Source organism: Eublepharis macularius, chromosome 7 (genome assembly GCF_028583425.1).
Source record: "Eublepharis macularius isolate TG4126 chromosome 7, MPM_Emac_v1.0, whole genome shotgun sequence".
Classification (NCBI taxonomy): Eukaryota; Metazoa; Chordata; class Lepidosauria; order Squamata; family Eublepharidae; genus Eublepharis; species Eublepharis macularius.
The window spans coordinates 34,126,022-34,140,697 of NC_072796.1; the positions used below are offsets into that span (position 1 = coordinate 34,126,022).

The following is a 14,676-nucleotide window of genomic DNA, read 5'->3' on the forward strand; positions in this document are numbered from 1 at the left end:
CGACAAGGGTTTGCTAGCCTGCTGAATGTTTTGCTTGCCTGCACATAACTTTTTGGCACAAGAGCCAGTTTGGTGTAGTGGTTAAGAGCATGGGAGTCTAATCTGGAGAACCGGGTTTGATTCCCCACTTTTCCACTTGAAGCCAGCTGGGTGACCTTGGGTCAGTCACAGCTTCTAGGAGCTCTCTCAGCCCCACTTTCCTCACCTGGTGTTTTGTTGTGGGGATAATAATGACATACTTTGTAAACCGCTCTGAGTGGGTGTTAAGTCATCCTGAAGGGTGGTATATAAATCAAATGTTGTTGTTATTATTATTAATAAGGAGGAAAAGAGCCACCTCCCAATTTACAAGGCTTATTTTGCCTTCTTGACCTCCTAGAGGCAGTGCTTACTTGCCACAGGCAAGCGGGTTACTGGCAGTTTACAGACCTGAACTGTACGTTCACGCTCTTCTCAGGGGCCCGAAACAATCTGTGTGCGACATCTGCTGCTCCACAAACCAGAAGCTGCCCAGTCCTGCTTTAATGCAAGGAGACAACTGCACATATACCATTTGTATATATTTGGCTGTGACCAAGGGAGGGAGTCTGATGCATTATATGAGAGAGAATATAGACAGAGGAACACATTTATGTTATATTGTTTGGGTCAGTATGCGAATGGAGGCAACATTGCTACATACCTGTGTAACTAAACCATATTTTAATAACTGGTCAAATTTAATTTATGATGGTGATAGCTGATACCTTAAACGTAGTATTTTGGAATCTAGTATTGCAGTAGCTGATCTGTAGGTCCAAAAGAGCTTGCAAAACAATTCATGTATAAGCATACATAACTGAGTTGAAAACGTCATGCAAGAAACAAACCTCACTAAATCTAATAGTGTTTAGAGGACGTCATATATGGATATCTTTATAGGTTTTTATCCTGCATATTGGCTCATAGTGTTCTCAAGACCCTTATCACCAAATATATATAGAGACTACAATTAATATATTAATACTGTAGAAGCCAGGAGAGTGACCAGTAAGCCATCTGGGTAAAGTAGGAACTGCTGCCCAGTCCCCCCAACACAGTGATAATCTGAGAGATTCTTCATGCATTCTCTGGCCTGGTCTGATGGCTCTTTCTAGTTAAAGAGTTGCATAGAGAGTTCTCCGTATAACTCCAAGTGATTCTCGGAACTATCAGTTTTCAGCAGAGCTATTCAGAAACAACAGCCATATCTTGTCACTCAGTGGTTATCAGGTGCCAGTCAATGCGGTGACTGCTTATCAGTAAAAAAAACACCCTTCCCTTTGCTGAGGAAGGGTGTTGACCTATATGTACTGAACCAAGTATAAAGTTGTGCCGCGTATAAAGTAACCTCTTCAGCTGCCTTTTACAGGATACTTCCCTTGTGGATATAATCAGGAGAGAGAACCAGTTCCATTCTCTGTTCCAGACTAAGGCTGTGCAGTGTTGGCTTCAGTATTCTCTTGTACAAGCCTGGCTCTTTGTAAATGAACAGCTGCGGCCAAGGCCCTAAACAGGCAATGCAGTTCCCTTGATGAGGGACTAGAGGCTTAGCATAGCCATTGTGGATAACAGTCCCAGCCATTTTCCTGAAAACCAAGAGTATCCTGGGACCCAGGGCAGGTGCTAGGATTTGCAAGACATCCCTGCTGTGCGACGCTCTGGAGGCACACTTAATAAGTGTGTAGCATGTTGCTCTCCACTACAGAACTGTAGATTGGAAGGATTCCCAAAACTAAAAAAGTACTCTTAATATGTATACAGTTTTTGGTGGGGTGGGGTGAGGGGGTTGGATCAATCCCAGAGTTCAGAAAAGTACAAGAAATCATAAATAACTTGAGGGTAGGGTTGCCAGATCCCCCCCCCCCCCGCAAGCAACTGGAGGGGAAGCTGGCAGGCGGCACCAAGTTTTCACTCTCATTGGCAATGTAATGACACCATGTCTGAAAGTGTCATCATCATGTCACCAACCTGTTGGAAATGCTCTGGGTTTTGGTGCAAAAGCTCTATGGTTTTTGTTTTCAAACTATGGCTTCAGCAGCAATGTGATGACATCACTTCCTGGCACATGGGAAGTGATGTCAGAGTATTTGCTAGAAGCAGTATTATATCACCAGTGAGCATATAAACCTGCCAGTGAGTCCTGGTTTCCCCCTTTAATTCCCCCCTGCCAGCCAGGTGAGCGATAGCAGAGGGTAACAGGCTAGGATGGGGGGGGATTAAATTCCCTGCACCCAGCTGGGGGGTGATAAGCCTACTTTCAGGCCAAGAAATGCTTTGTTAAATTATTTAGCAAAGCTCAGATGTGATCCACTTGACAGAGTTGCACATGGATTAGCGGTAGTTCCACCTCTGCTATTAATTTGCCTTGGACAACCATTTCTCGGTCTCATTTTCCATCTGTAAAATGGGTTATTTATAGCTGGGTATGTACATTTGCACCTTGCTAAACCACAAGTCATATATGCAAGATAAAAAAGAGGAACAGAAACAGCAACCGTAGAATATTATTGAGAAGAAATGATCCTCTTTATCCTGCAAGGATACTTGTCAGGTAGCGATGCAGTTCCTTGAGTGGTGAGCAAATTTGGGTTGGTCTCTTTGATGTGTGAATGAATTGTTACTTTCTGTTCCTGTTGTCTTGATCTGCAGTTGATAAATACCCATTGAATGGTGTCTTACCAGGTGGAGGACTAGATATTCTGCATTGCACTCAAGTAAAAGCACAAGTCCTCCTTTTCCATTTTGGGAGCTGACCCTCATTTTTAAGCCCAGGCTCTTAGAGAAGTCAATGCAGCTGTGCCTGCGGGCTTCCGCCTTGCTTTCAGGGCTCTGCTGGGCATTTATCACCTTCCCTTTCCAAGGAGAGTTTTCAGCTTAGCAGTATCATATGCATGTCATGTTTTAAAGCTTTTTCTTGAACTGTGCTTGCTCTACATACAGACAGAGTTGCTTGCTTGTGTAAAAAAGCGAAACAAAAACTACTCTGCTTCCCAGCTGAATAATAAAATGACCCCCCGCTGTGTAAGTTCATGTTATTTACATTAGTAGAATGTCTCTCTTGTCTGTCCATTCCCCTTTCTTATCTGTAGACTCCCCTTCTCGAGAGTACAAAAGTTGTATTATATGTTGTGCACATGCTTGCAGTTTGGATGCACTCCTAGTTTGATCTCTCATCTGCAGCTATTTGTCTGCCTTGAAGGGAAAGCAATTAGGCTTTTGTTGCTGTGCATGCAGTACATTATATTCCTTTTGGCGTTATCTCTAGGTAAGCATAGCCCCACTATAACTGGGAGAATAATCTTATGTCAGTACATAGCCTAACGCATAGCAGCAACCTGTGCCATAAGTGGTTGATAGCTGGACCCATACTGAGATACTGGCATGCAGCGGATTGTAGCTGATGGCTACTCCAAACACATCAGTGCCTTAGCAGTTTGCTTCAAGCAGCCACCATGTTTAAATGCAGTGTGTACATCTTAACCCTGGGTGTGATTTGTTGGAATATTCTGATGTAAGGGGTGAATTGCACCAGTTGATACTTAGTCATTGGGCAGCCCTGGGAAAGGTGAAGAGGTGCTGTTTACAGATTAGCCAGCCTATCTAGACAAGTTATCTATAATTTTAAATAATGCTTAATAAAAATTGTCTTGTGAAAATAGGTGCAGAGCTCTTAATGCAGCTTTGTAATTTCCTTCTCACCTTGGCCACCAAAGTGACAGCTTGCACCTCCCTCACCCGTGCATGTTACATAATCTGGGGAGGAGTCGCTTCTATAGATGCCACAGTACAGTGTTAACCACCATTCTGGTGACCCCACAGCAGGCCTTGCCAGCAAGGGGGTGGGGTTGTTATTACAGTGAGAATGTGGCACAGTCAGAAAGTTCTCTTGAGACAGGCAGTAGATTCTTTGATACAGTTGGCCATCAGACTAATTTCAGTATTCAGGGAGGATTATATATTTTTGTTGCTTGCAAAAACAAATGGAACATTTTGACCAGTGAGCCTTTGGTCACTTCTTGATACGTTCCAAGACTCAGTGTTTTAACAGCCCTATTTTTTTTTTTTGGCCAGAGTGAATAGGATGAGAATTTTTAAAAATATCAGATAACCTGTCTGTTGGAGTTCCTTTTAATAATAGCATTCTCTTCAAGAAATGTTTTCAATAAATATGCCAACAGGAAATGGTAGCATCTTCTGCTTTTGATTTTCTCTTTTTTCATTCATTTGACCCTGATGCCATCATCACTGTAATTGATTCTATTGTTACTCTCTTCTTTCCCGTAGTGCGCCCCCCCCTCGCCCCATTACAGAGGGCCAAGATCAATAACACAGTTCTTCAGCTGGCAGGCTCAGAGTACAGTTCTGCTGTTTTACTCAGTTTAAGTATTTGTTTTCACTGTTCAAAGATCATGATCAGTATTGCAATATTAAGTTGCTATTTTGGCTTTGGGGAATAAGCAGTATCAATATTGGTACTGATATTATTTCTGTGTTTAAAAATTAGCATAGGGGAGTCAGCCAAGGGAAGTGCAGGAAAGGTCAAAGGAAGAGGAATGTAACAGGAACAGAAGATTATGGAGCTGAACCACTGGCTGCCTTCATGGTGCCGGAAGGAACGATTTGGATTCTGGAACCATGGACTACGTTTTCTTGAAGATGGCCTGCTTGCATGCAATGGACTTCACCCATCAAGGACAGGGAAGAATGTGTTTGGAAGGGACCTAAAGAAATTCATCAGGAGGGCTTTAAACTGACATTGCGGGGGAATGGAGACAACTGGGCATAGGATTTTCAGAGAAGAAGGAGAGCAAACAGCAGAGGCCTACCTGGGAAGGCCAGATCAAAGAGGGGGAATGTTGCAAGGTTTCCGGTGCCAATATAACAATGCACAAAGCTTGGGCAATAATGCAGATGGAAAGATATGACTTAAGCATTACAGAGACTTGGTGGGATGATTCCCATGACTGGAATACATTAGTTGGATGGGTATGAGTTATTCAAAAAGAACAGGAAGTGTCATAGAGAAGGTGAAGTGGTACAGTATATGAGGAAGGGGCTTGGTTGTCAGGAAATACTGGAAGAGGAGAGTGACAGCCCAGTGGAAAGTGTCTGAGTGAAGATAAGGGAGGGAAGGGCGAGCAGTATTGTGGTTGAGGTCTGCTGCGGCTGATCCTGCCCTCTGGGAGCAGCTTAATAGGGTATCCAAGAAACACGAGCTTGTAGTTATGGGAGGCTTCGACTTCCCTGATGTGTACTGGGAGACCAATTCTGCTACATGTCAAGGGCCATGCAACTTCCTGACCTGTCTGATAACTTCCTTTCTCAAATAGTGGAGGAAGTGACGAGGGGCTCAGCTATACTGGACTTGATATTAACCAACAATAAAGAGTTGGTTGATGGGGTAAAGGTAGTGGGAAACTTGGGGGGAAGTGATGACGTTCTCCTAAAATTCCTTATGCTGTGGGGTACCAAGGGAGTTTGTAGCCAAACATGCATGTTATATTTTAGTAGGGCAAACTTAGAGATGTGATGAGAGCTATTCCATGGACAAGAATGCTGGAAGAGTGAAGAGTGGGCTCCCCTAAAAGAAGAGCTCTCGCAGGCTCAAACTATCACTGTTTTAGCAATATAAAAATGTGGTAGAAGATCTAAGAAGCCAATGTGGATGAACAGAGAACTCTGTGATGAGCTAAGGAAGAAAAAGAGGATGCCCAAGAAATGGAGAGAAGGAAATGCATCTAAAGGAGAGTATCTAGGGATAACTAAACACTATAGGGCAGCCATCAGAGATGCCAAAGCTCAGAATGAGCTGAGACTGGCTAGGGGGGCTCACCCTAGCAAAAAGACCTTTGGATATGTGAGGAGCAAATGGAAGGTAAAGGGGGTGATACCCCTATTGCTAGGAGAAAATGGAGAAACTCTGACAGAGGACAGAGAGAAGGCAGAAAGGCTGAATGTCTCTTTTGCATCAGTTGTCTCCCTGAAGGAGAGAACGGGCCTACCTAGAGATGGCAGTAGGCCAGGGCTGTTGGTTGACAAGGGCAGAGAAATTGTGGAGAAGTACCTTGCTGCACTGGATGTGTACACATTCCCTGGGCCCAGTGGGGTGCACCCAAGAGTGCTTAAAAGAACTTTCAAAAGAGCTTGCAAGCCCTTCGTCTACCATTTTCCAGGCCTCTTGGAGGACAGGTGATGTGCCAGAATGCTGGAGGAGGGGAAATATCCCAATCTTCAAGAAAGGGGGGGAAAGGATGATCCTGGGAACTACAGACCAGTCAGCCTGACCTCTGACCCCGGGAAGATACTGGAGCAGATATTAAAAGTGTCAGTCTGCAAGCATCTGACAAACAACATGGTGATACGGGAAAGTTAGCGTGGATTTGTCCCCAATAGGTCCTGCCAGACCAGCTTGATCTCTTTCTATTACCGAGTGACAGGCTTACTGGATTACGGGAATGCTGTCGATGTACTTGATCTGGATTTCAGTAAAGTTTTTGACAAGGTTCCTCATGCTGTTCTGATGGGTAAACTGGAGGACTGTGGACTGGACTCTAGGATGGTTAGATGGATAGGGAACTGGCTGGATAACTACACCCAAAGAGTAGTTGCCAGTGACATCATGTCTGAGTGGAGGGAGGTGTCCAGCGGAGTGGCACAGGGCTCAGTTCTGGGCCCAGTGCTTTTCAACATTTTTATAAATAATCTGGATGAGGATGTGAAGAGATTACTCCTCTGCAGATGACACCAAACTGGAAGGAGTAGCCAACACCCTTGAGGATAGGGATAGAATTCAACGAGATCTGAACACACTGGAAAAGTGGGCAGATAAGATGTGATTTAGCATGGATAAGGGCCGAGTTCACCACCTGGGTAACAAAAATGCAAAGCATGCATATTCGATGAGGGATACACATCTGGGTAGCAGTGTGGGTGAGCAAGATCTTGGGATACAGGTGGATGGGGAGCTAAATACAAGCAGTCAGTGTGACGCAGAAGCAAAAAAGGCAAATGCAATCTGGGGTTGTATCAACAAAGGCGTAACATCTAAATCACAGGATGTCATTGTCCCATTATATACTGCATTGGTCAAGCTCCACCTGGAGCACTGTGTGCAGTTCTGAAGGCCTGATTTCAAAAAGGATGTGGACAAATTGGAATGGGTGCAGAGGAGAGCAATCAGGATGCTCAGGGGCCTGGAGACTAAGCCCTATAAGGAAAGACTGGGGGATTTGGGAATGTTCAGTTTGGAGAAGAATAGGTTTGAGGGGAGACATGATTGCCTTCTTTAAGTATTTAAAAGCCTATCATTTGGGGGCAGAAGGGAGCTGTTCCTGTTGGCAACAGAGGATAGGACTTGAAACAATGGGTTTAAACTACAGGAGAGAAGATACTTGCTGGATATTAGGGAAAACTTTATTTTATCCTTCACATAAAGAGTAATTCATCAATGAAATCGGCTGCTTATACATAATTTGTATGTATTGTTTTGCTTCAAAATTAGCATTTTAAAAGTTTGGCGGTGTGTGAATTCTGATCATTTAAGATGGGAAAAGCTAAGGCACGAGAATGAATGTTAAGAAGAGCCCCGCTAACCAGTAGTTCATCTAGTTCAGCACCTTGTTTCACACAGAGGCCAACCAGTTGCCCTGCAGGGCCAACAGAGTGTCCCCCAATGTTGCATCCTAGCTCTGGTAGTCGTTAGAGGTTTGCTCTCTCTGTATATGGAGAGTCCCTTCAGTTACTATGGCTGGTAGCAATTAATAGATCTGTCCTTCATTAATCTGTCTAAATCCCCTTTTGAAGCCATCTGTGCTTGAGGCCATTGCTGTGCCTGCTGGCAGTGAATTCCACAGTTTAAGTACTTGTTGAGTAAAGTGGAATTTTCTTTTTGTCTTTGATGAAATTGGTTTTGGTTTGGTTTCTGCTTCTGCCTGCCTGACTTTATGGCTGGAGTGGTGGTCCTTGAAGACTGTTGGGAAGATTCGGCAAGACATGCCTTGTACATTATAGTGGAAACAGAGAAGGTAGCATTGCGACTTGCTTGTGCCTGTGTTTTCACTGCTACTTTAAGTGCCTTAATACTTTCTTCAGGCAAAGCACAGTATATAGTGCATGGTCTATAGCGCATGACTTGAGACGCTTACAGATAGAGTCAGCGCTACCCAGAAGTTACTTTCAACTTCCTCTCGCAAAGCAGAGATTTAGAATATTAGCATTGCTTTACTGGTGTCATAGTAACTCTGTAAAATGTTGGGGGGGGGAGGCAAATGCTGTGCAAGACTGCTTCAGCATTGGCAGCATTGGAGCGCCTTCTGTGCATCAGGGAGAGGTTGAAGTGCAATGGTAGGGATTTAGACAGTCTGGAAGGAGGAACCACAGACCTGCACCTGCCTAGCCACTCCTGTTTTAAGACAGGAGCACTTCCCCCTCCTCCCATGTGATTCCTCAGACTGCTGAACTGAAGGGAATCTTGAGCCTAGAGCTTAGGTGGTTGTGCAGTACCCTGACGCCAGTTTTAAGCCCCTTGCTTCAGAGCATGCCGGAAAAGCCCAAGACTGTAGTTCTTTGTCATCTTAAAACTGAGACCAGGAGGTCTTGCAATTGTAATGAGTATGGTAAGAGGCGCAAGAGGTATTTTCACATGCACCAGGGCTCTTGGGGTATGTATGTAAAAAACGAATCTACTGAGTTCATGGCAGCAGTGGGATTCGGACCAGTAGAGTGCTGATTCGCAGCCGAACCATTTAACCACTGTGCTACAGCAGCTTGCATTAGCACGAAATTTCGTCAGACCAAAGTGCTTCTTTCTCTCATTGGTACACATCTGCCACAGATCTTTTCATTCAGCCGTTTAGTTGGTTACCTGCAGGCACACCTTCCCAGTCCTTGTTGTTAGGCAACCTGAACAATATGGTGGTACATGTTGAATGGATAGTTGGATTTTTCTCCACATCCTCTCTCTTTTTAAAATCAAAATGCTTGTAGGTGCATGGCTAAACTCTGCTTTGGGGGTGCTATAATTATTAAGAAGAAATTGGAGGAAAACCTCGATATTTGAAGGACTTTTTTAAAATGACTTTTTAAAAGCAGTTACCGGGCATAAAGAGGACTAACTGAGATGTCAGCAAATGGATTCTTGGCAAAGCACAGCTAATTTGAGATGTAATAATGCACTTGCTAGAGTTGCTAAAGCTAGCAGGAACTTTGTTTCTTTGGGGTTAGCACTGTGCCACAACATCTGTGTGTGTGAGATCAGTGAGAGAATGGTTGTATTGGTAGAAAGTTCTTGATTTATGGGAACTCCTTCTGGGGCAGGAGACTAACAGAGATGGTTTGCCATTGCCTACCTCTGCAACCCTGGTCTTCTTTGGGGGGTCTCCCATCCAATTACTAACCAAGGCTGACTCTGCTTAGCTTCTGAGATCTGGCTTGCCTAGGCTATCGAAGTCTAAAAAAAAGAATAGTAGTGATGGTCAATTGACCAGTCTTTTCTGACTGATCAAATAGGGGCAAATACTGTATTGTTCAGATAACACCAATGCTTTACTATAGAGCTACTTTGCTAGTTACAAGAATTACTATGAAAAGATTTTTTTTAAAAACGGGGTTGAGGAATAAACTCCGTGACCCTGATTTTTTTCTGTTCCTGCATCTATTTTATATACTATGCCTGCGGGAAAGGTGGTCCAGGTGTCCAATCCCCCTGCTCTACCTACATAAAGACATTCTTGGCTCCATGGAATGTTTTACAATTATTTAACCATAGTCAAGTAGAAAGTAATCAGTTGGCTGTTAGTTGACAGTACTTGACCATTCAGTTGGCTATTATGCTAACCTTAACCTTACCTAATAGCTTTTGTAGGCTTGCTTGCAAGTGGAGATGGCCCAAGTTATTTTGGCAAGTGAAAAAAAATATAATGGTGCCCATGGTGACGGTTAAAAATATAATAGAAAAACAATATGGATTTCAGTTTGCTTTCCTCTAATGCAGAGGAGTTAGCCGTGTTAGCCTGTAGTAGCAAAATCAAAAAGAGTCCGGTAGCACCTTTAAGACTAACCAACTTTATTGTAGCATAAGCTTTCGAGAATCACAGTTCTCTTCGTCAGATGTATATATCTGACGAAGAGAACTGTGATTCTCGAAAGCTTATGCTACAGTAAAGTTGGTTAGTCTTAAAGGTGCTACTTTCCTCTAATGGTACCCTAAAACCTGTCTAATGGTACCCTAAAAATGGTACCCTAAAAGACTGCCTCACTTTGCCTGTGGGTAGGACCCAATGCTTTTTACAGGAAAGAAGATGGGCATTGTGTAATAAGAAACACTACAGAACCAAGCACACCACATAGGCATGAGAATAAATTGAGGTTATGTAATATCTTCCTTGAATGTTTTCAAGGAACGGCTGCAGGTTTCTGTGATTAGTCTGTAAGTCTTTATTTATTTCTTTTACGTGAATCAGAATCAAATTAAAAAAAAAACTTCTCCCCCCTCTCCATGTTTTGTAATGAAAACATTACTCCTGCTGTTAGTTAGCATATATGCATACACACGCAGTGTCCAAATATATTGACGAATATGCACGTTGACCTGCTTTCATGATATATTTTAGCTGTAAGTTAGAAGATGCTTAGATTCTGGTATTTTTAATACAGAATGCCAGAGCTCCTGATCTTGTGTGTTGGTTTTATAGCATACCACCTTCTGTAGTGCAGGATGAAAACTGAATGCAACTCTTTTTCATTTCTAGCTTTTGATGATAGAAAAACAGGCTGGTAGGAAATAACATTAGTATTGGACAAAGAAGGTCTCCATACTGCTCATTGCTATTGGTTCTGTCAGCCCTGGGCGATGGGGTGGGCAACAATGCCTGACTTAAACATCAACCTTTGAAGTGTTCAAGCACTGAATAACGTGGTATTCAGTGGATGATAAAGCTGCTTATATCTTTTCGTCCTTTGTCTTTGATCATAGGTTCAGCAAACTGAGGAGCCTTAACCTTTCTAACAATCACTTAGGAGACTTTCCTTTGGCGGTGTGCAGTATTCCAACCCTGTCTGAGCTGAATGTCTCTTGCAATGCACTCCGAAGTATTCCGGCAGCCGTTGGTGATATGAACAAGTAGGTACACTGAACTGAGGAGATTATGACTTAAATGGACTGACTCTTTTTTTCTCAATGAGTTAACAAAACAGAGCCACAGATGTAAGGGAAGCACCCACCCTTAGCTAATTTATGTACCATTTCTTCCATACCATATTTATATCCCATGTTTCCCTGCCTTTACTAATCACCCCCTTTCTTAATGTATTTAGAGGAGGCAAAATTGGTGGGCTGGAAGATTGAATATACTCCTCCTCCTAGTTTTTCCCACTGTAATTGAAACCTGGCAGACCTTCATATAAAGCGCAAATTGGTATCAAGAGATGGAACGAACTGGCACTCTTGTGTATGATTATGATTTGGGGCTAGTTCCAGTCAACAGGCAAAACTCACCCCGGCCCAGTTGCCTCCTACCTCTGCGCTTCCCTGCCTCTGACACACAGCTTATTCTGTTCCTCGGGACTCTGAGCGTTTTCTTTAATCTGAACTGAATTTTTACTTCCATCACAAAATGTACTCTTGGTCCCTGTTTTGTTTGTTGACAGGTTTCCGCTCAGCAGTGGGCCATTCAGAAACGAACATTCCATGATATCATAATAGTTCAGCCAAGAGCTAATGAGGGGACACTGGCAGGAGGTGACTGATAGGGTGCAGCCTGTTCTTCGCCAAATTTATATAATCTAAGATGACTTCAACCTAAGTCATTCCCTTGTGGTGTTTTTCATTCAGTGCTGGTCTCCGCTCATGGCTGAGTTGCTTACTGGAACAGTGAACTAGACATTTAACCAATTCCAAACCCTTTTTTAAAACAGGCCATGCATTCTGTGGGCTTGTGCAGCTACTCCAGTGGTTTGGGATTTTGATCTAAAGTCCAAAAACGGTGGATTCGGACACCAGAATTTTGAGGGATAGTCTGTCCCAGATCTCTCTCTCTATCAAACTCCGTCCACTCCAGAATCTGATTAAAATGGTTCACTGCTTTCCTCTAGAGTCCTCTCCCCCCGCCCCCGCCCCCGCAAAAGGCACCAGCAATTCATGGTGGTACTTGGGCTTGGGGACACACGTATGCACACATATGTGCAGCAGTGCCAAGAAACATGGGAGATGTTGTAAAAAATTAGTTCAGTTGCCAGATCCCCAAAGGCTTGCTGAAACAAGCTGCTCTAGAACTTTGATTGGATCCTTAAAAACTGAGCAGTTGTATAGGCTCTAGACCATAAAAACACTCAAATATTAAATGCACCTTAAAATGGGGCTTAGAAACTTATTGGTAATCAGTACACATGCTGCAGTACAAGCTTATAAAGACGGAGGTTGTGAGTGATAACATTCTTTTTGTTGCCCTTCTTCCCCCATCTTCTCTTCGATAGTTTACAGACCTTCTTGCTGGATGGGAACTTCCTCCAGAGCCTTCCTGCTGAGTTGGAAAGGATGCATCAGCTAAGCTATCTGGGTCTTTCTTTCAATGAATTCTGTGACATTCCAGAGGTAGTGGAGAAGCTCTCTGCCATGGAGAAGCTATGTATGTCTGGAAATTGCATAGAGGCACTCAGTTTGCAGGCACTAAGGAGAATGCCGCACATTAAACATATAGATTTAAGGTATGTACTCTTGGAAAGATTTTTTTAAAAAACCAACCCTACCCTCTCTTCATTATTAATGTAAAATTACTTGTTCTAGTTGAAGATAATTGGCTTCAGGTTGATCTCTTTTTAATTTAGTTGTTAAATTGCGCTAGCAATTTTTCCAGATATTAGCGAAAATTAGTTACAAGATGTTAAAATCTGAGCAAGAATCTTGTTGTATGTGCCTCCCTTTCCTTATTTAGGAAATAGAATTAAGCTGGCTTTCCTGACAATACGTTATTGCTTTGCAATATATAGTCAAGATAATAACTTACTTTTATGAACCTCAGAAATATAATCTGCCGTGAGCCAGGCAACACTTCCATTAATCAACCAATATTGTATCGTCTGGCAGAGAGGCTATCAGTTTCTTGTGGGGTGTGTGTGTGTTCATCTGACTTCAGATCCCATGGCCCTTTTTGTCATATTACAAATGGCAATTAGGTCATAGGACATGTGTCAGCTCCTCCAGTGGTCCAAGTTTGGCGCATCACCGCAAACCTCAGGCAAGCAACCCAGTGATACGTGCTTGGGGGCAGAGCTGTAACACAGACTGTTTGCTGATGGATAGGAAGAAAAGATAACAGCCGGACTGCTCAGCTGGGAATTCTAAATGACTTCTTCATGGAAAATAGAGAGACGGTTAACTCTTATAAACTGCAGTTGCTCCTTTTTGCTTATTTTAAGCCATTGTGAAGTTGACTCCAAAGGGAGGCTACACCGAAGTAAAAGAATACTGAATTACACTTTTTTCAATAGTGATACTTAAATTGTATGATTCATTTCCTACATTGGAAAATCAAATCGAGAACTGCAACAATCTCCGGAACATGCATTTAATTTGAAATTTCTTCTACTTTTTCATTTTGCGTTAACGTTTATAAGTGAACCAAGCGATGTATTCCCAACTAAAAGGTGGTCTTTACAATGCAATACTAAGCAGAATTACTCCATTCTAAGCACATTGATTTCAGTGGGCTTTAGAATTAAGCTGGCTTCCCTGACAAGAAGTTATTGCTTTGCAATACATAGTCAAGAAGATAATAACTTAGTATCTCCGCTTAGGATTGCTCTGTTAGTGTCTTATCTGAGAACATCCTCATTCTGTTGAGTGAGAATTACGTCTCCTAGTGTATTCTGTCTAGGCAAAGATCCTTGGGAAATGTGTTCTAGAACAATGTTCTGCTTTATATGTTTTGAAATGCTCTTAATAGCAGCTTGACTGTGGCAGGAAGTTAATATATATGAAGCAGCAGTGGTGCTGTATCCAACTCCATATTGCCTACTCAGACTGGCAGTATACTTTTCAAGGGCTTGGGCAAAGAGAGGGGCTAAACATACTACCTCAGACTTTTAAGCAGGATTTGAACCTGTGACCTTCTGCACACCCTCTACCTCTGAATCAGAGCCCTTCCCGTGCAGTTGATTCTGATTAAAAGTGTCATTTTGTGATGTATAACGGGATTCTGTATATCTTATTTCCTAACAGCAGAAAAAATAGCTCTGATCCATTGAAGTGCAGTAAATTCATTAACCCATTTTACTTGTTCATCTTGTTTTCATGAACAGACGTATGTGTACAATTGAAAGGGTGAAGAGACTATATTATTATGAATATGGTATGCTAGCTGCCCTGCTTCTTTCCAGGGTTTTAACTGTGCCCAAAGCATTGTTTTATTATATGATTTAATAGATCTTGTCAACTCAGCTGTGGGAGGGAAGCTCAAGTCTTCAGAGTTCAATAAAATCATCTAGTTGTCTGCTTTTTATAGATCACCTTTATTTCTATAATAAGTCTTGGACTGGGCAGAACATGTTCTCTTTTACCTGCCTTTGTCCACTGTGTGTGTGTGTGTGTGAGAGAGAGAGAGAATGAATGAATGAATGAATGAATGAATGAATGAATGAATGAATGAATGAATGGGTTGA

General features: G+C 42.7%; 1 protein-coding gene across 1 annotated transcript in view; it reads left to right on the top strand.

Annotated features, from left to right (window-relative positions):
• The window catches only part of PHLPP1 (PH domain and leucine rich repeat protein phosphatase 1), a 167,191-nt gene that overhangs the window by 112,347 nt on the left and 40,168 nt on the right, over window positions 1–14,676 (top strand). Inside the window, exons 5-6 of the mRNA XM_054985042.1 lie at window positions 10,994–11,140; window positions 12,493–12,723. Of these exons, the coding sequence (XP_054841017.1) occupies window positions 10,994–11,140; window positions 12,493–12,723 (378 nt within the window). The remainder of the gene's footprint in view (window positions 1–10,993; window positions 11,141–12,492; window positions 12,724–14,676) is intronic.